The 18,935-nt window shown below is 50.3% G+C and overlaps 1 protein-coding gene across 1 annotated transcript; it reads right to left on the bottom strand.

Annotated features, from left to right (window-relative positions):
- Positions 1-1,125: 1,125 nt before the first annotated feature.
- MREG (melanoregulin) lies at positions 1,126-15,225 on the bottom strand. The gene is made up of 5 exons (XM_014881971.2): positions 15,137-15,225; positions 11,848-12,007; positions 4,438-4,528; positions 2,698-2,861; positions 1,126-2,346 (listed from the first exon to the last, which is right to left on the bottom strand). The coding sequence occupies exons 1-5, from the start codon at positions 15,223-15,225 to the stop codon at positions 2,212-2,214; spliced, it is 639 nt and encodes a 212-aa protein (XP_014737457.2). The 3' UTR covers positions 1,126-2,211.
- Positions 15,226-18,935: the final 3,710 nt, after the last annotated feature.

The following is an 18,935-nucleotide window of genomic DNA, read 5'->3' as shown; positions in this document are numbered from 1 at the left end:
ATGGAATTTAGAAAAGGCAAATGACTCTCTGCATTTTGCTAATTGAAATATGGTTTATTGGTCTCCCAGCCTGAGTGAATGAAAGGACATTTCCTATGGAGGTGGACAGAGTGACCAACTTGAGCTTGGATCTATATGGAAACAATTCCTGCTGGATTCCAGCATTTTTCAGGTTGCAGATTTTCCAAAGCTCTGCATCCTTCTACTTCACCAAAGGCTGTTCTGTGATATTTTCAGGATACCCCATGACCAGTTTTGTCTGAGTGCTGGGACTGACAGGCTTTTTTCTGTGTCTGTTGTGATCAGTCCATAAACACAAATTCTGAGCCTTGGTAACTCCTCCCCGAGTGTGGAAAGGAGCAGTGAACCAACAAATTCCTGCTCCTCCCTGTGGCTGCGCCGAGGAACTCAGCACTTTGGCCACACGGGGCTTTATTTCAGCAGCTAAACTCACTCAGGGATACTGATTATTGTCCCTTTTGGGCAGTCAGCCCTATGAAGTGACAACAAAATGCATTTTGGGGACATCGGAACCGGTTTGACAGCTGTGACAAGGAGGGGTGGCTCTGCAAAGGCACTGCTGAACGCTGACCTCAAAAAAAAAAAAAAGCGAAAAAAAAGTGAAAAAAAGCAGCAGCACAGCTCAAAGGATTTCTCTTCTTGCCTCTGAGGTTTCCAAAGCCATCAGGTGATTTTAAATAACAGGTAGCACTGTAAGTGACAACGTGCCAAGGGCTGAGTTTTGGGTGGTACTCAGAACATGGATCTTTGTTCTGTGACAATTTGTTCAATCAAACCCTGGATTTGTCACACAGCAAAGTTTATTTTCTGTAAAAACACAGGAGTTTTTCCAAAGGGCAGCTGAACTCCTGCTAGAAAAAAAAATAAATCAGTAGGGAATGGGTACCTAATGCCAAATCCCACTGAAATTAAATTTGATCCCCATCACCTCCTACAAAGACTTTGGTCTTAGGTTGGCAAATGTAACTCCCTTAAGTCAACAGGCAATTTAAAGTGTGTGGAGAACAAGCTGCAGAGGTTCTACAAATATCCCAACCCTTTTGCTATCAGCAGTCAACATAAACATTGTTACCTGAATAGGTTCACAGAGGGAATAAGAAAGGCTGGTTTTGTAATGTTTTCTTTATTAAACTCAGCTTTCACTGCTGTTCTGAGTTGACAAAAATGTTTTCCAGGAAGACTGACAAACAAAAATAGCTCATAAATATATTTTTTTAACACACTGTAGGTAAAAACAAATAAAAGCTCTGGTTTGCTACTTTGAGAGGCCCTGTGTAACCAGCATTTTCAACTGGCCAAATAGCAGCATGTGTGTCTATCAGTGAAAAACTTCCACTTGTTTTTAAATTATCAAATCCAGCGTTTTAAAAATTATTGCTCATTATCAGTCAAAACCCCAGGATAAAAAGGATGTTCATTACACCATCCCTGCTGGTAATGAGGATTTTTATATTGCCAGTATGTGCAGCTTTGTGGTGGGGTATTTTTTAGGCAATTAAGACCAAAACTTTTCAAAAACAGAATGAGATGCTGGGCAACCAATGTTCCAGGAGCCAAATTCTCAGCAGCTCTGAACTTGGCACCTTCCTAAACTCTACCTTCTTTTAAGATGTCAAGCTGAGCAGCCCTGACAAAAACATCCCTCAAACACTAATGGCTGGGGATGGAGCACCCCAGCTGCTCCAAGGCTTTGCTGCCTGGAATTAAATCCTGGCCTGGCACAGCTCCTGCCTCTTTCCCCGATTGCCTGGGACCCGCCTGGAGGTTTGGGGTGAGGAAGAGGAGCAGTCCCAAAGCTGTAGATGATGGAGGTGTTTTTAACTCTCTCGCTGCTCCTCCAGGCTGGCAGGCTCAAAGGAGGGGGCAGAAAGGACGGTGGAAATGCGGATTTCCTCACAGCCCTTGGAAGCAGAGGCACCCGAACCTTTGCAAGCTCCCGGCAGCAATGCCTTGCACGGCAGCTCCTCCCTGTGCCTGTTGCACACACTATTGGCCAGTGGTAGCCACCAGGGCTACTCCAGGGCAGCTCTCACTGCCCCCCTCGTGCCTGGGAGCGCCTTGGGGCCAGCGCCCGCCTTCCCGTGCGCTCTGCCGGGCACGGCTCTCCTCCCGGCCGCTGCTGCACAGGGAAACAGGGAGAGCGCTCTGTGCTGAGCAGCCTGAATCGTGCTGGACAGGCACATTCCTTCCTCAGGGCACTGCAGCCACCACGCTCTGCAGGGGCCCGGGGCCCTCGTCCAGCCTGTCCCCGCCGGGCCGCTTCGGATACACGGCGCTGGCCATCCGGAAAAACTCATCCGCAGCGTCCAGGGCGATGAGCCGGTCCTGCCAAACAAGGGGGGCTGGGGTCACTGCGGGGTGTAACAGGCACATCCCTGCCCAGGGCCCTCCCTCCACAGCCACTCTAATGAGATCTTAGGGCTCATCTTTTCCCTCCAAGAGCATCCAGCTGCACAGAACCTGCAGAGCGGTGTGGAATTCACGGTGCTGCAGCACCGGCGTTTCCGAGGAAATGGAACGGCCAAGCTCCAAGTGCAACATCTGGGATCATCCCAGATGTCACCATGTGCCTGAGCATCCTCTGGCTCACCTGCTCTCTCTCCCCCTGGCGTGAGCTGCCTGCAGAGCTGGGTGCTGGGGGGAAGGTGTGCTCAAAGGTGTGCTCAGGGGACTCACCACCACGAAGAGGTAGCGCTCAGAAAGCTCCCAGCTGGTCGGGAAGATGTTGGTCTCTTCTGAGAGCTTTAACAAGATGTCCCGGGCTTTGCTCATGTTCTGAGAGTCACTGATGATGCTGAGTTTGGTCACTGACAAGAGGGAATCTGCTTCCTTCTGGAAACCTGTGAAAGACATGTTACAGAAACAAATCAAACGTGAACTTTGTCAACTTCGGGTTTTTAAATCAGTAGTATTGTAGAATTTTTTAGCTTAAGAAAAAGCAGGGTCATCTCTGAGCCTTTCAGGCTCTTGGAAGGTTCCCTCCACCCTGGGAAGCTGCATCCCTACTTCCTAAAGCAAACCAGCACTCCCTCAGGCAGGCTGTGGGACAGGTACAAACTTGCCGGTGGGGAAATAAATCACAAAAGTAGTCACAGCGAGTTCGTTGCTCGTTTTCCTGAAAAAAGGTGTGTGTAAATGCACAATCCAGGATTCAGCTCCTCCATGTTCCTGGTGCTACCAGAGCTTTCAGGGCTGGTGGGGCTCCCTCAGTCAGGTAACAGGGATAAACCCGTGGCAGTGATGAACACCAGGCTAATTGTTCCTATAGCAGTCAGCATTGATTACAGGAAGGGCATCCAGGGAAGAAAAAGTGAAGCAGAGTGAAATGGCTACCATTAACTCTTTGCTCAGCTCCAGGGGGCTGCTGGTGATGCATCTCACATGGAAACATCCATGGGGTAAGAGTGGTGGGCTTATGATCAAAGCAGAGGTCTGGATAACAGAAGATAGCAAGTTTCACATCTGGTTGCTCATTTAGCTTCATTAAGGCCAAATGATCCTTGGCCTTGAGCTTCCCCAGCCTTTGCACAACATCTGCAGAGCCACGGTGGATGTGGGAGGGATGTGGCAGAGCCTTTGCCAGCCTGCAGTGACACATGGAAGGATGCCAAGTGATCCCTCCCAAGCCTGGCCTCCACAGGCTGTGTGAGTATCTGGGTGCAGATCAGGGCTAACAGCTGGTTATGGGTTTATGATGCTCCTCCCACCCAAATGCCAGAATAGCTGGTAGGGCAGGAGTGGCTGAGATACCCATCTCTGGCTCCCATTGAGGGTATCCTAGAATAGATTCACTCATCTTCCTCTCATCAGCCACCAACCACCTCCAGAGCAGGATGGAAGTCACCCAGCTGATGTGCTGGCACATCCCCAGTGTCACATGCTTGGGAAAACCCTGTCACACCCACCCCCAACTCCTGGAAACAGCACTAGGAGGGGTTCTGTGGAGCAATTCCACTGGCTGAAAGAATATTTCAAATCCTCTTGGGAGCAAACAAGGTGAGTGGCTTAGCTCTGATCAGCTGCCATTGGCTAAGAAAACAAAATAGATGTATCTGTGCTTCCATCTGAGAGGAATATTCATTCCTTCCTGCTTATCTTGTTCAGAAAAAAACCCAGGGTGAACTCCCACTGCAAGGTTTCCACAAGGAAGCTTGAAATGGATGACTGTGCTTGTTGTTCTGGGCTTGGAAGGTGATCGTGGCTCAGAAGCTCTCTGCAGACACGGTGTCCCTGTCCCCTCCCTTGAGCCCTGGGGAGCCTCAGATACCACATGGCACACCTGAGGGCATTACTCAGCAGCCTCCTTTTACTTCCCTCCTCCCCAGCTTGACTTTGTGGAGCTGCTCCCATCCTCAGCCACAGTGGGATGTCACGTTCAGTACCACTGGAATCACATCCCTTTGGCCTCCAGCTTACCTAAATCCTCCAAAATGTGTTTCCACCTGCTCCTCACTTCTTTCCGGGTCTGCCGTAAAGTGTAAATGTCATAGTTGAGCTTCTGCCACTCCTGCAAAGCAAAGGGATGAGAGACACTCAGCCACTGGAATCTGCTGCTTTCCATGGGATTTCTGGGAGGAAGGGAGCCAGAGGTGCAGAGCTGGTGTAGGCACTGAGCTCTGAGGTGGTGGGTGTGAAGGTCGATGACCAGGCTGCTTTGCCTGGTTAGAAATCACACTGAGCAGCACAGAATATTGAGCTTGACACTTGGCTCAGCATTTCTGTGTCTTCTCTGTCCAAAACAGCTTCCGGTTTCCCTGAAATTACAGAATTTAGCTCATGTGTCAGCTCATGCTGACAACTGCTCCTCAGTCAGACATGGAGCACTGTTTGGCATGAACTGGAGCAGGCAGGTTCAGAAGGACTAGAACACAAGAAAAACAGACTTTTTTTTCAAGATCAGGATACTCTCTTTGAAAAGAAGTGCACATGGGTGGATCTGACATGATAACCCTTCGTGGCTGCCACTTGCTGCACTTAATGCACAGCTGAAATCCTGGCACTGCACCTCCAGCTCTGGAGGTGGATAATGGCACACTGGGCAAGAGGAGAGGGTTTGGGGTTATTTATTAAAGTCACACCAGCACATTTAACCACACAAGTTTCATGCTGGGCTTGGCAGTGCTGGACTCCATGCTATTAGATGACTTTTCCAGCCTAAATGGTTCCATGACTCCATAACTATGCATTCCTGTGGAAATCATGTGTTCTGCAAGAAAACCAGGAGCATTTTTCCCAGCTCTTCCTAGCCAAGTTTAATCAATGCACACACTGCATTTTTAGAAGCAGCAGGGTCACAACATCACCTGATAACTTCCTTCCAGTAACAACGTTAATTAATCTCGTTTCTTAGCAAGGGATTACCTAGATGGGCTCCTGAACAATAAACAGGTGTTAACCTGTGCTGTCACCCTGAGATTTTCCTACAGGCCATGCCGGGTTCAGAGCAGAAAAACAACACCCACGGAGGTCAGCTGTGTGTTAGAAATCCCACTGTTCTCTGGTACTTGGGCAAAGAGCTGACTTGATTCCATAAAGGTTTGATAATTCCTGAGTGTTTTCTCCCCTGAACGTGGCTGACATGCCACGACTGCAGAGATTTAAAGCCAAGCCTGTTTTCCTGCTGATCAGCACTAGTGCAGGAAGCCCTGGGAGATTACACTTTGGAAAAAGCAGCCAGCAGGGTTAAGCCAGTGGTGCCTTCAGGTCAGGAGAGCAGGGGAACCTGCTCTGCCAAAGCCACTCACTCCCAGAAAACAAAATCCCCTTCCAGAGGCACATTTCCCTCTCTCCTGAAGTGGCACTTGAGAACAGCTTTTCTGTTTGCACAGGAGAGCACCAGAGGAATGGGGCAGGGGCAAAACCCTCCCCTGCCATGACAGCAGCTCAGAGCTGGGAACTGAGCTCCTCTGGGTGGAAAAGAAAAGACGAGGGGGATATTGTGTTAAAGCTTTGTGAGAAGCTTATTGAAAACTTGAGAGCTTGTGCAAAGAGGCTGAAAACCTGCATGATGCCTTGGTCCCTGCTGGCAGGAGCTCCTTGGAAATGCCTGGGCCCTCTTGTGACCCCCTGGCACAGGCAGAAAGGAGAGGGGGCCACTCTGGCCATGGTGCTGGGGAGCAGCTGTGTGTCTGTGCCCTCCCAGGGAGATAAACAAGGCTTTCAGTGCACACAATCCACCCAGACAGCCACTGTGATCCCAGGCGTGCTTCACGCTGGGAATTAAGGAGCTGGGGCACTGGGAAAGATGCTCCTTTCCATAAAATGTGCCCTCCTGGCACCCAGCAGCAGCTTTGAGGGCTTTCAGTGGGGATTTACCCCGTGGTAGGAGCCAGACTCCTGGCTAAGAGCAGTGAGCAGTGCTTAGCATGCAGGGAAGCTGCTCCTGATTTTCTCTGGATTAACAGCAGTGTGTTTTCCCTTGTCTATTTTTGTTTTAAGGGAATCTAGGTTATGGCTTTCTTGTACATCACAGCGTCTGAGTTGTGTTATGGAAGTGAATATGGTGAATATTCAGTCCCAGGGGAGCTCTGACAGGGTCCTGTCGATGGAGAATTTGGGAATTATTTTGGTAATTTATTAACTGTGGTGCCACCTGTTGTTCTGGTGGGATTTCTTTTGCCTGAGCATGGAGTTGAATGTGTCTACATTTCTGTAGAAAGCCGGGAGGAGGATGCTCCCAGCCACTGAAAAGGAGCTAGGGAAGCAGAGATTATCGAGATTATGTAGGCTGAGCTCTCAAAGGACTCTGCCCTGCTCTCCATCAGTCTCAGAAACCACTGGATTTTCCCAGGCAATTCATTGCAGCAGAGATACCTGACCTGCCATAGGCTATTCTCTGAGTGCCTTTAATGAGGGAAGAAACTCAAGAGCATCTTTCCACACCCAAAATTATTCTAAAAAGCATCTCCCTCGAGTTACACAGCAGAGAAAGGGCAAAGCTTGCTCTGCCCCTGCACAGGCAAGGGCAACATCAGAAGCTTTGGGGAGGGAGGAGTCCCCAGGGAGCGTTTGGAGGGGCCAGGCAGCATCACCAAAGCCTGTCCCTCAGAAATCAGATGGAATTCCTGGGGCAGGGAGGAGACTTCTGGCACACAGGACTGGGAAAGCACAGTGGGGAGACTGAAACACCGAATGTGTTGTTGTTTCTGGGACATCCCAGCCATGCACTCAGAAGCAATCCTTTAAGAAACAGACTCTTTTGCCAAAATCTCAGTTAACCACAGGAAACCAAATCAGCTTGCAGTTCCCAGCACTGGTTTTTTGCAGCCAGTTTTGCCCTTTAAACCTACAGATACCAGTAGGGGCTTGAGAAAACCCCGAGTGTGTGAGTTAAGAATCTCCCAGGAGCAGCAGGGAAACCCCACTGCCTCCCTTCTCTACATGCTCAGCCCTTCAAATATTTACCTGGAAAACTTCCCCACACTCTCTAGTGTGAAACACTAAACCTGCAAATGCCAAATGACGTGGAATAAGCCAGGCTGGTACATAACTCAGAGCTCTGGGAAAAAAAATGTGCCAAGAGAACAGGCAACACTGTCCAGCTTCTCATCCCTGATCATATGAACGTTTCCTAATTACCGGGGAGCTTTCTTCATGTTGCCAGAACAATCCTCTAGCAAATCCATTGCCTTTATTCTCTTAAAAGCAATTGAGGTCACTGTTCTGTTCAAGAGTTATTTTAGAAATGAGGTCAAAACAGAGTTAGCAGGGAAAGACTGCAAAATCTCAGTCCAGCCAGGTATCAGGGATGCTCCTGCTCTGGCTCCACTGGAAGTAGCTGAACAAATATAAACTACAGACCAGCATCTCAGAATAAGCTTAAATTGGATTCAATTTAAGAGAAGCATGCAGACATTAAGAGGGTCAGGTCTGGGCTCTCCAGACCTGGATAAATCCCATCTACCTCTCTATGCCCCAGTAACAGCTGGTCACAATTCTGACCTTCTGTGTAACCTGTTAAGAAAAGAATAATCCTGTAGGAGAGCAGGAGGAGAAAGAAAAATAGGTCTTACCAGCTCATTAATGGGCTTTTCAGGGGGATCATGCCAGTGTGGATCTGCTAGCCAGGACCCTGGCAGGGATGCAGGGAGAGGAATTGCCTTTGCTATGGGGTTTATGATCTCACCTTTCCCTAAGGAATAAGCCAAGAGGAGAGAGGAGCACTGCATTTACAGCAAGCCATGAGAACAGGAGGTTTCCTCAGTCACCATGAAAATACCACCTTTAGTTTCTGTTCCCAGAGCTGTGACACAGCTGCCCAAGCCCCGGCTCCTTCTCTGAAGCCAGGATTGGTGCACAGCTCCCTGCCCAGGGCTGGGTAACTCCACACACCCCAGCAGAGAAACCAGGGTCACCCTAGAGTGGAGCTCATGGAAGGGATTCTGTGCCCAGCAACAACCCTAGAGCAGCCCTGGCTGCTCATTTCACCACCAGATCTCAGATTTATTTTACCCTACAACAGGGCAATAGATTTATTTTACCCTATCCAGTGCAGCCCTGGCTGCTCATTTCACCCTGCCAGCAGGGACAAGAGGAAGACAAGTTCCACATGGACCAGGTGTGGGTCCTACCCCATGGTGGGGGCAAAGAACTGACCCCAAGGGAGGGCACCAACACTGCCACGATGGTGCCAAACAGATAAAGAGCACAGGATGGAGAGCAACCTGCTTTTTGGGATCCTTCAAAACCCTGAGATACAGGTGGGGAATGGCAAAGCACACAGTGAGTGCACTGCACACCAATTTCTTTGTCAAACGAAGGAACAGAAATGCAGGAAGTTCTCCTTGCAGTCAGTTTTAACCACAGGAAGAAAAGAACCTATGGTTTTGTAACACTTGTGCACCACACAAGGAAACTGTTCATCCTCTGTCCTGCAGTATCCACAGGCTCACCCTGGGGATTTTGGGAGCAGAGCAGCCCCCAGAGAAGATGATGGCTTTTGCAGCCCAGTGTTGTTCTGCAATTAAGACTTTTTTTCTCTCTCTCTGAGCTGAAGTCTCATTAGGAGGGAAGGGCTCTGCAGTGTGGCCTAGTTTTAAAATGCTTGCTGGGGTAAGGAGAGATTTTGGCACCAGGGGCCAAGCACAGGAATGTTGACTTTGCTGTCCAAGGCCCTCCCTGTCCTGCCATCCAGCTGGAAACTGCAGCAGCCTGCTGGCCTTGCCTGTGGTGCCTCAGTTTCCCAGCTGTGAGAGGGGACAGAGAGCCCCTGCCAATCCCAGGGCCACACTCAAAACAGAGTACAGTGCCTTGGCTTTCCTCAAAACTTTCCTCACTGCTGTCCTGGTGCGCTCCTCAGGCTTTTTACTGCCTGCACTGCACGGAAAAGCAGAGTATGTGATGCTACCTTTGCTATTGAGAGGAAGCCCCGTGAGTTTTGGGATTTCCTTTCCCACTGGCAGGCACAGGGACTGCTCAGACCTGCCAAAAACCCTACAGATACCCTGAAGGCAGGATAAAGGGCAGGATTTAGGACAGGCAGGCACACTGGGTCAGGAGCACTTTCCTGCTCAGCCACACCTGATGCTCTTCCCTGCCCCCTGAACAAGGGGGACACACCACACTCCTGTGCAGCCCCTAAATGGAGCTGTCCCTGTTTCTTTCAGCCACTTTGGGATGGATGAAGCTCCCTGGCTTCAGACAAGCAGCTCAAGGTAGAGAGAGCAGCAGTGGGGAGAGAAGAGATCTCCAGTTAGAGCCCTAAAGGTCACATGCCAGCATGAAAATGTTGTTACAAAACCACCCATTGTAAACGCCATGATTAAATCCAACTCACCAATAAACAGCCCCATTAAATGAGGATTCTGGCCAACTGTATACAAGGATTCCATGACCTCTTTTAGCTGATTACAACTTGCAATTTTGATTTATCTGTAGTTTAAGGCTCCCTATAAAGCTGAGCTGGCTTTTGGTTTACAGAGACAATCACAGGCGAAACAGTTAACACTCCTGCAGGTTCCTGCATGGAATGGGATCACATTGAAGTTAAACATGAAGCCTCCAGGCTTTCCTGCAAACCTTCTGGAGTCATGAAAGCAATTAGAGAGGGGGAAAAATGTGTCACTGTTTACTACAGCCGGCTCCTAATCAGGCCACTGCAATCTCCTTTGCACTGAAGTGTCTTAGCAAAGGAAATCAGGGCTGCAAAACAGCCTTTATGTAACAGCCATGATCTTCCCTTTCCCACTAAGAGCTGTGCCAGTTCCCTGCTTCCCATAACTGCCCTGCATCCCACTGGAGAAGGATTTCACTTGACATGTCCCTGGAGTGGCAGCAGAGCTCTGAGCACTGCCAGGGCTGCACAAACATCAGCCTGGCCATGGAAAGGACAAAACAGGGAAATATGGAACCAAAACAGCAGCCTGGGGAGGCAGGAAACCCAGCACACATCTGTGAGCTGTGCTGCTTGCAGGGCATCATTCCCAAGCATGTTCCAGCTGCCATGAATGCCCGGGAAACCTCCCTGGAATCTCCCTGATATGTGAGAAACAAATTCTTCCTCATGTTCTTCCCACTCCCTGCAACTTTCTCTTCCTTTCTCTGTCCCTTCTACTCCTCCTCTCAGTCTCCTTCCCTGAGAAGTCCCTGGTCTCCATCTCAAGCCCCCCTTGTGTCTTTTCCCACATCCCTGCACGTAGGCAGCCCATTACTGACCTCCTGACTTCCTTGGTTTTCAAGTGTGAGCTGCTGTGTTCCCTCACTCCTCCATGGACAGCACATAACCTCTGGTTTGGGCTGACCAAAGATGTACAGAAATACAGATTTCTGAAGGGGATGGAGAGTGAGGGGAGAAAAGATTCTGGAGGGAATTTATGCTCAATGGGATAATGCCCTGGGAGGGCACTGGAAACATCCAAGCCAAGGAGAACACAGAGATTCTCACAGTGAACCCAAGGGCACCATGGAGGTGAGAAACACACCACAGCTCAGGGCAGCCCACCCGAGCTTCCCAGGGGTGAGGTGGCCACAGAGACATCCACACCAGGTGTAGGATAAAATCTGGAGGGTGGGAGGACCTGGTGCCTACATGAGCTACAGTGGGGGACTCTGGGGTATCCACAAATTGAAGGGTATCCAGCTTGCCCCACAATTGGGGTATCCACCTTAATCGAAGGAAAGGCATTGACCTGCTGGTGTCAGTCCAGAGGAGCCCAGCAAGGGGATCAAAGGGATGGAGCAGCTCTGCTATGAGGAAAGAGAGAAGAGAAGAGAAGAGAAGAGAAGAGAAGAGAAGAGAAGAGAAGAGAAGAGAAGAGAAGAGAAGAGAAGAGAAGAGAAGAGAAGAGAAGAGAAGAGAAGAGAAGAGAAGAGAAGAGAAGAGAAGAGAAGAGAAGAGAAGAGAAGAGAAGAGGACTCCAGGGTGACCTATTTGCAGCCTTCCAGTGCCTGAAGGGAATCCTATAGGAAAGATGGGGCAAAACTATTTACAAGAGCCTGGAGAGATAGGACAAGGGGGAATGGCTTCAAACTGACAGAGAGTAGGTTTAGATTGGATATTAGGAAAAAAAATCCTCCCTGGGAAGGTGGTGGGGCTCTGGCACAGGTTTCCAGAGAAGCTGTGGCTGCTCCATCCCTGCAAGTGTCCAAGGCCAGGTTGGACAGGGCTTGGAGAACCTGGGACAGTGGAAGGTGCCATGGCAGGGGGTGGCACTGGATGAGCTTTAAGGTCTCTTCCATCCCAAAGCATTCTGTGTCTCTGTGACCAACCACACGCTGCCAAAACCAGTGGGGTGATGAACACCCCAAATCCCAGCCTGTGGTGGGGCCGAGCTCTGGCTCTGCCTTGTGGGATTTTGCCCTTCAAACCCATTTCCCACTCTGCCTCACCTCCGAGTCTTGGTCCAGCTGGTTCCTGACCACGATCATGTTGTAGAGCACACGGTCATCATCAGCCTCAGTGTGGGTCACATCGTGGGGGGTGCTCCACAGGTTCTGCTCCTCATCCCGAGCCAGGGTGGCTCCAAAGGACGCGTAGGGATTGTTGTTACTGCAGAGAGAGAGAGGGGCAGGCAGTGTCAGCACGGGGCTGGCTCCTGCTCCCTTCCCACTGCTGCTGTCAGAGGGGAGCACAGGCTGGTAAGAGATGACTACTGTGATAGTTGGCTCTCACAGTTAAAGGATAAATACTGTGTGTGTGTTAATTTTGGTAGATATATATTATTGTGATATATCCTACCCCAGTAAGCACATGGCAGTTTAATCCTCTGCTCCCAGTGCTGCTCCTTCTCCTTATTCACTCTTCTGTTGCATTTTTGTTAAGGTTTAATAAAGCTTTGAAATTCTACAAGTGAGCACCGTTTCTCACAGGGGAGACAGAGGTTTTTTGCCTTAGCAAACATCCTGAGCACACAAACCATGGTTCAAACCCAACCATGCCATGCCCAGAGGTGCCCCCAGCCTGCAGCTCCTGCCTCAGAGCAGCAGGGATGTGCCGAGCTGTGCAACAACACACAAGGCATGGAAAGGATATTCAGCCCATCTTATTTTGGCAATGGAAATGTCCTCAGCCTTCTAATGAACTCTGGGCTTTATTTGCTTAGCAAAGCTGAGCATCATCTCCAGGGAAAGCTGTTCCCACAGAGGAGGGGAGCTTTTCCCTGCACTGGGGCAGTTCTCTGCTTTATGGCTTTATGTTGCTATTGGGATGTGGAATTTTTTATCAAGGACACTTGTGCCAAGAGAACTTTTATCAGGGGATTCCCATAAAGTGTCTAATCAAGATGCCCAGCCACTTGGGCAGAACAATACAAATTGAGAACTATTTTTGGCTTTACCACCCTCTGACATTCCCTGCTCACTTCTTGTCAGAACAACCCACTGTTTATTTTGTTTGCTGCCCAAACCCCATTCCTTTCCCAAGGAACCCCACCCAGAGAAACTTCAGGTAACACTGTGGGTGCCATGGCACCAAGCCATAAAAAGATGCTAAGAGGAGCTCCAGCACATAGATGAAATAGAAAAAAAAAACCAATTCCCATCAGCATTCCAGCTGGAAGGTTAATTAGACTTTCAACAAACCAAAACCTGAGCAACAGGTAATAAGGGGAAAGATAATCTCTTATAATCTCTCATTAAAGACAAGCAAGCAAAGGTAATTTGGAGGGTGTGGAGGGGCACAACCCCCGTTTTTCAGTGGTGGAGGAGACAGGGAGGGAGCACTCAGGAGCCAGCAGGAGTTCACTCCCACCCTGCCTTCCACAGCTTCTTCCCACTCGGGCATTTACCGGTAAGCTTAACATTTGAATTACTTATAAAACCGGTATTTAGCAATAACATTGCCACACCTGAGCTTTTCTGAGGCACTCCCTTCCTCCCTCCCAGCTCGAAGGGCACTTCCCAGCACGTTCCCATTCCCAAATCTCAGCGTGGAGCATCCTGTAAGGCATGTGGCAATGCCCAGGACTCTGCAAATCCATTCCAGCACCCAGAGCTCTGCCAACGGCTCTTCCAAGCAGTATTGCCAAGGAAGAAATGGGAGGGAGAAAACAGCAGTGGCTTTGCAGATTAAGGAATCTCCGTGGGACCAGAAGGGACATTTGGGACAGGGAGCATTTCACACTGTGGATTTTATCCAGAAAATGGTGAGCACCAATGCCTCATGAACTGATTTCTGCTCCAGGGGGCTTTCACTTCACATTAAATTTTGGCATTTGGAGCCCAAATATTTTGTTTATTTTCATCCTGAGTGCACCATCCGAGCCAGACCTCACCTTCACATATCAAGAGACAAGCAAGCAGCTCCTAAACCTAAAACTCAGCTAAAAGATCTGAAAATCTCAAGCAATTCGTTAACTTTAAACAGCACTGAGATAAAAACAAAAATAAAAATACAGACAGCAAGCTATTGTGAGCTCCCCAGTACAAAATAACACATCACAGCCCCCCCAGGAGGGGCAAGCATTAGGCTGTTAGATTAATTATTATTAATTATTCTGGCACACGTGAAGAAGAGCAGGTGCCTTTCGAATTCCCCGAATTTATAGAAGCTTTCCATCTTAGGGCCAGCATTAATTGGATGGAGGTGCCAGGTGAGGCGGCTGCAGCAGCAGCAGGAGCCTCTCCACACGCGTGCCCGCTTCCCGGGAGGTTAATGCCAATTTCCTGCCCTGGAGGCCCCGTGCTCGGGATTAGCCGGTCATTATTTAGGTAACTGCTTTACCGGGACGTTTCAAGCCGCGTGTCCCCAGCTCTGCCATCACCTGACAGGGATGCAGGACACGCCGGGAGCATCCCAGGAGGGCACGGTCCCTGCTCCATGCCGGGGCTGGCAGAGGGAAGGGAGGGAGAGCCGCCGTAAAACACGGGATTTCTTTCCACGTGCAAACCCTCTTTGCACAGCTCTTCTCCACGAGAGAGAATGTGTTGGCACAACATCCCCCAGCCCCACGCTCCGTGCACAAAGCAGATGTGAGCGGCAGCGGGAGAGCAGCATCTGCTCCCCAGAGAGGAGCACACGCTAAAAGCTGCGGCTGTGCATCGTCACCTCCTCCTCTCCATCCCTGCACGGAGCCACGCGTGCTCACATGGAAAAGGGAGGGCTCCCAGAGCCCCTGCCAGAGCCTCTAGGGGACAATGACTTCGACTGCTGGGACAAGGGGGAACGGTCTTAAACTAAACGAGGAGAGATTTAGATCAGATGTTAGGGAGGAATTCTTCCCTGTGAGGGTCTTGAAGCCCTGGCACAGGTTGGCCAGAGAAACTGGGATGGATGCTCCATCCCTGGCAGTGTTGGATGGATCAGCCTGGGATAGGGGAAGGTGTCCCTGCCAGGGCAGGGAGTGGGACCGGATGATCTTTAAGGTCCTTCCATCCCAGCCCATTGCGGGGTTCTGTGACCTCAGCCTGCGAACCGAGCTCTGCACACCCCAGAGCTGCTGGCTGTGGGACCCGAGCCCTGCTTAGGAACGCAGGGCCCCCCCTCTTTGTCCAGCTCCTCTATGGAAATCCCAGCGCGCCAACACGAGCGGCCGGGGAGCACCGAGGGGATGGGGCGGGCAGCGATCCTGCGGGCACCCAGCGAACCCAGCCCCTGTGGCTGCGGGGAGCGGCTCCCAGACCCGGCAGGGGATGGATGAGCGGGGCAGGGACAGCGGGGACATGGAGCTCGGGGTCTCACCTGAGCAGAGGCTCCTTCTCGGGCGCCGCCGCCTCCCCAGCGCAGCAGCCGCAGCAGCCGAGCGATCGCAGCCAGGCCCGCAGCCCCATCGGCGCCGCCGGAGAGCCGGGCAGGGCAGCCCCGGCCCCACGGCCGTCCCCTGTCCCCGCCCCAGCGGGGCCGAGCCGGGCTCCGCTCCGCCCCCACAGCCCTGCCCGGCCCTGCCCTGCCCGGTCCTGGCCCGGCACGGCCCCGCCGGAGCGGCCGCTCCTCCTCCTGCATCCTCCTGGAACCGCCCTCCCGCATCTTCCCCCTGCACCCTCCTGCGCGGTCCTGCATCATCCTCCTGCACTATCCTACATCATCCTGCACTGTCCTACATCATCCTGCACTGTCCTACATCATCCTCCTGCACTGTTCTACATCATCCTGCACTGTCCTACATCATCCTCCTGCACTGTTCTACATCATCCTCCTGCACCCTCCTGCACTGTTCTACATCCTCCTGCACTGTCCTACATCACCCTCCTGTATCCTCCTGCAATGTCCCTCCTGCACTCTCCTACACCTTCCTCCTGCACTCCTCTGCAGCCCCCTGCACTGTCCTGCACCATCCTCCTGCACTGTCCTGGATCCCTGGGCGCCCTTCTGCCTCCTTCCAGTCCCTCCTGCACTCTCCTTCACTGTTCCACACCACCCTCCTGCATCCTCCTGCACTGTCCCACATCATCCTTCTGCACTTCCATGGATCCCTGGGCGCCCTTCTGCCTCCTTCCAATCCCTCCTGTACCCTCCTGTCCTCTGCAGCATCTTTCCCTGCCCTTTTGCATCCTCGCTCGCCCTCCTCCATCCCTCTGCATCCTCACACTCCCTTCCACACCCTTCTGTGCCCTCCTGCACCCTTCTCAATGCCACATTGTATTTGTGGCCTCCACCCCCCGTGCCCCCACTAGAACAGACAATCACTGGCCATGACAGAACCCAAAAATCCCCCTTTTCCAGCCCTCTGCACCACTACACTTCCAGGCCTGTTCCCACTTTGCTTTTGGGACACAGGGCTGTGATCCTGGGAGCTGCAATGGGAAATGGGAAGGGGGCATGGGCTTGGCTGTCTCCTGGTACATAGGCTTTTGAGGAAGAGGAGAAGAATCTAAAATATTGCTGCCTTCTCCTTTTTTTTTTTTCTCCCTGTTGTCAGGAAAATTAATCCACAAACACCAGAGTTCTATGTCCGAAAAGGAGACAGTGGAGTCCTGTAACTTTATTCTAATAAAGGGAGAGGCCATGGGACATTCCCCTGGGGTCTCTCAAATTTTCTGGGGGACACAGCCTCCTTTTTATCCTAATTTCCTGCGTGCATTTCCCCCTCTCTTTCCGCACTGAAGTACTTAAGAGGCGCAGACTCCCCAAAAAGCCTAATAACTAAGACCCCTTCTAATGTATACTACCCCCACACACATTTTTTTTATTTTTATTTGTTTTCTTTTTCTCTAAACCCAGAGATTTAGCACAGTCTTGAGTGAGTAACAGTCTATGTCTGTGTCAATTAGTGGAATTCCTATTAATTCCTATGGAATTGATGTTTCCCCCCAATTGCTTCTTTCATCTCCCTGTATCTGGCCTTGTCTACCATCAAACCCACAGTTTGTTTGTAAAGACAATGAGAATGAGACTCCTTCTCATTCCTTTCACTGTCTTACATTCCTATCACATGCCTGGCTGGGACCCCAAGAAGGAAAAGCTTAAAGTCTGAATTAATATGGTCCTGGATCTTGTTTAATCGTTTGTATTTCAAACACAAATTTGTTTGCATTTCAGAGCAGCCCATCAGGCATCAGGCCAGACCCAGACTAATTGCTCTGAGCCTGGTTTGGCCACGCACATCCCCAAGAGTTGTTTAATTTTAGCACAGCAGCTTCCTGACGCCACTGGACTGTATGCTTATGCCAGCAGATATAATAATATCAGCTACTACACCCTCGTGCCCAGCGTGTGCATGCAAGGAAAGGTGAATTAAGATCATTTTGAGCTCACGTTTCTCTCCCTCTTTTTATTCCAGAATTGTTAATTCATCAGCAGCAGATCCAGCCCCTGCGTGGGGAATGGGAGATCTCAGGCTGCTCGGCCACAGATTCTCAGGTGACTTCTAAATTTCATTTAATTCACTGGCTCCACAACCAGCTTTCCCATCTTCCTGAATTAAAAGGTGAAATGCTGGGGGAAGGGCTCGCTGTTATTGTTTCTGGAAGCCCCCAGTGCCGGGCTTTGCTCCCAGCTCCTCCCGTGCTGCCCGTCACTCATTCCATCAGGAATTTATGGCATTTATTTATTATCAGGATTCATGGCCGGATGAGCCGAGGGGCGAGGCAGAATTGCAAAGCCAAGGATGCTCTCCTCTGCAGGCTTCCTCCTCTGTCCTTGAGCGTGTCCCTGCCTGCCTTTATTTCCCCTTTATTTCCCCTCCATTTCCAGCCTTTTGTGTGCTGGAGCGCGACAATCACCAGCCGCTGCCGCTGCGACTGCAAGGATCCGGAATTGCACGGATGCGCTTCCCAAAATAGTCACTGCTGCGGGAATTCCCTTCTCCCTCCCCTCTCCAGCTGATCATCCAGTTCTCTTGTTCATCTGGGCTTTTTTTGGACACAAACACTGATTTTTCCTGGGAGCAGTCAGGGATAGCCCTGATGCCAGCTAACATTTTGAGATCTAACACATCAACAGAGACATCCCTGATTCGTGGATAACTCCCTTCCTACAAGGAACTTTATCTATACCCCACTGCTTTTAAGACAAGAGAATTATATTCTTCATTAATTTAAAGTCTGAACCCTCTAGGTTTAAAAAGATCACTGAAGAAATACCAACTATTTTCCAAATCCCTTTATTCTTCGTTGTGATAATAAATCTTGCTCCTTTTCCATCAGAGAACAAATAAACAGAGGAGAGTCCCTCGAGCCTTACTGGAATCTTAAAACCAAATCAAGTTTTCCACAAGGTAGGAGGAATATCACTGACTTTTCCAGAGGATCCTGGGGATGGAGAGGTGGACCCCAGCCCTGTGGGTACCCTCCCTCTTGTGTGGTCCAGCAAAAAGCTTCTGAGTCAATCAAAGTTGAAATGAAATTTAAAATAATTAAATTTGTAAATTGAATGCAGCAGAGTAATGGTGCCATTTGCCTCCCCTTCCTTTAGCTCCAAGCAATCCATCCAGAGGTAAAACTGTTGGTAAAAAAAAAACAATGGGCACAGGAGATCTGGCAGGAGTATCCTTTGGCCTTTTTTTCTGCTAAAATAGATTGATTCATTTTTTTCAGTTTTAATAAGTTTCAGAGTGAGATGCATTCCCAACGAAGGTCTATTAATCCAGGACCCTGCTATGTAACAAAAATCCACAGGGTCTGAAGGTTTGGGGAACAATTTGGGAAGACCCCAGGGCACTTTGGCATTCCTTTGGATTTAGTAAGTGGGCAGGCAGGGATGATGGACAGTGTCTGATTCTCTGTGCCTGGTGTTTAAACCCACATTTGGCCTAAGGCTCAGCAACCCAAATCTTGAGGAGACCAATTTATTTCTGCATGGTGCAGGGCAATTGGAGAGCAGCTGTTCCTTGGGGAGCACAACAGAGATGGAGTCCAAGGCAGGGCAGTCTGATGTGCCAAAGGTTGGGAGTGCTTGGGAAAGGCCTGGTGCCATTCACAGCCTATGCCTGGCTGCTGTTTTCTTTTCCTGCTCATGTTTGGTGTCAGCTGCAGCCCCAGCTAAACATCTCCTGTGCACTGCCCCTGAGAGCAGCCCAGAGCTCTGAGCAGGGCAGGTGACT

The sequence above is a fragment of the Sturnus vulgaris genome, chromosome 7 (genome assembly GCF_052056855.1).
Source record: "Sturnus vulgaris isolate bStuVul1 chromosome 7, bStuVul1.hap1, whole genome shotgun sequence".
NCBI lineage: Eukaryota > Metazoa > Chordata > Aves > Passeriformes > Sturnidae > Sturnus > Sturnus vulgaris.
The sequence above is the reverse complement of the archived record's forward strand: the minus strand, read 5'-3'. Positions and strand labels throughout refer to the sequence as shown.

Bases quoted from the DNA above. Each gene is read 5' to 3' on its own strand.
- MREG (XM_014881971.2), bottom strand. From the start codon at position 15,225: ATGGGGCTGCGGGCCTGGCTGCGATCGCTCGGCTGCTGCGGCTGCTGC. The intron at 12,008-15,136 runs GTGAGACCCCGA...CTCTCTCTGCAG, and splicing joins GAGAAGGAGCCTCTGCTCAG to TAACAACAATCCCTACGCGT. The intron at 2,862-4,437 runs GTAAGCTGGAGG...TGTCTTTCACAG, and splicing joins ACACATTTTGGAGGATTTAG to GTTTCCAGAAGGAAGCAGAT.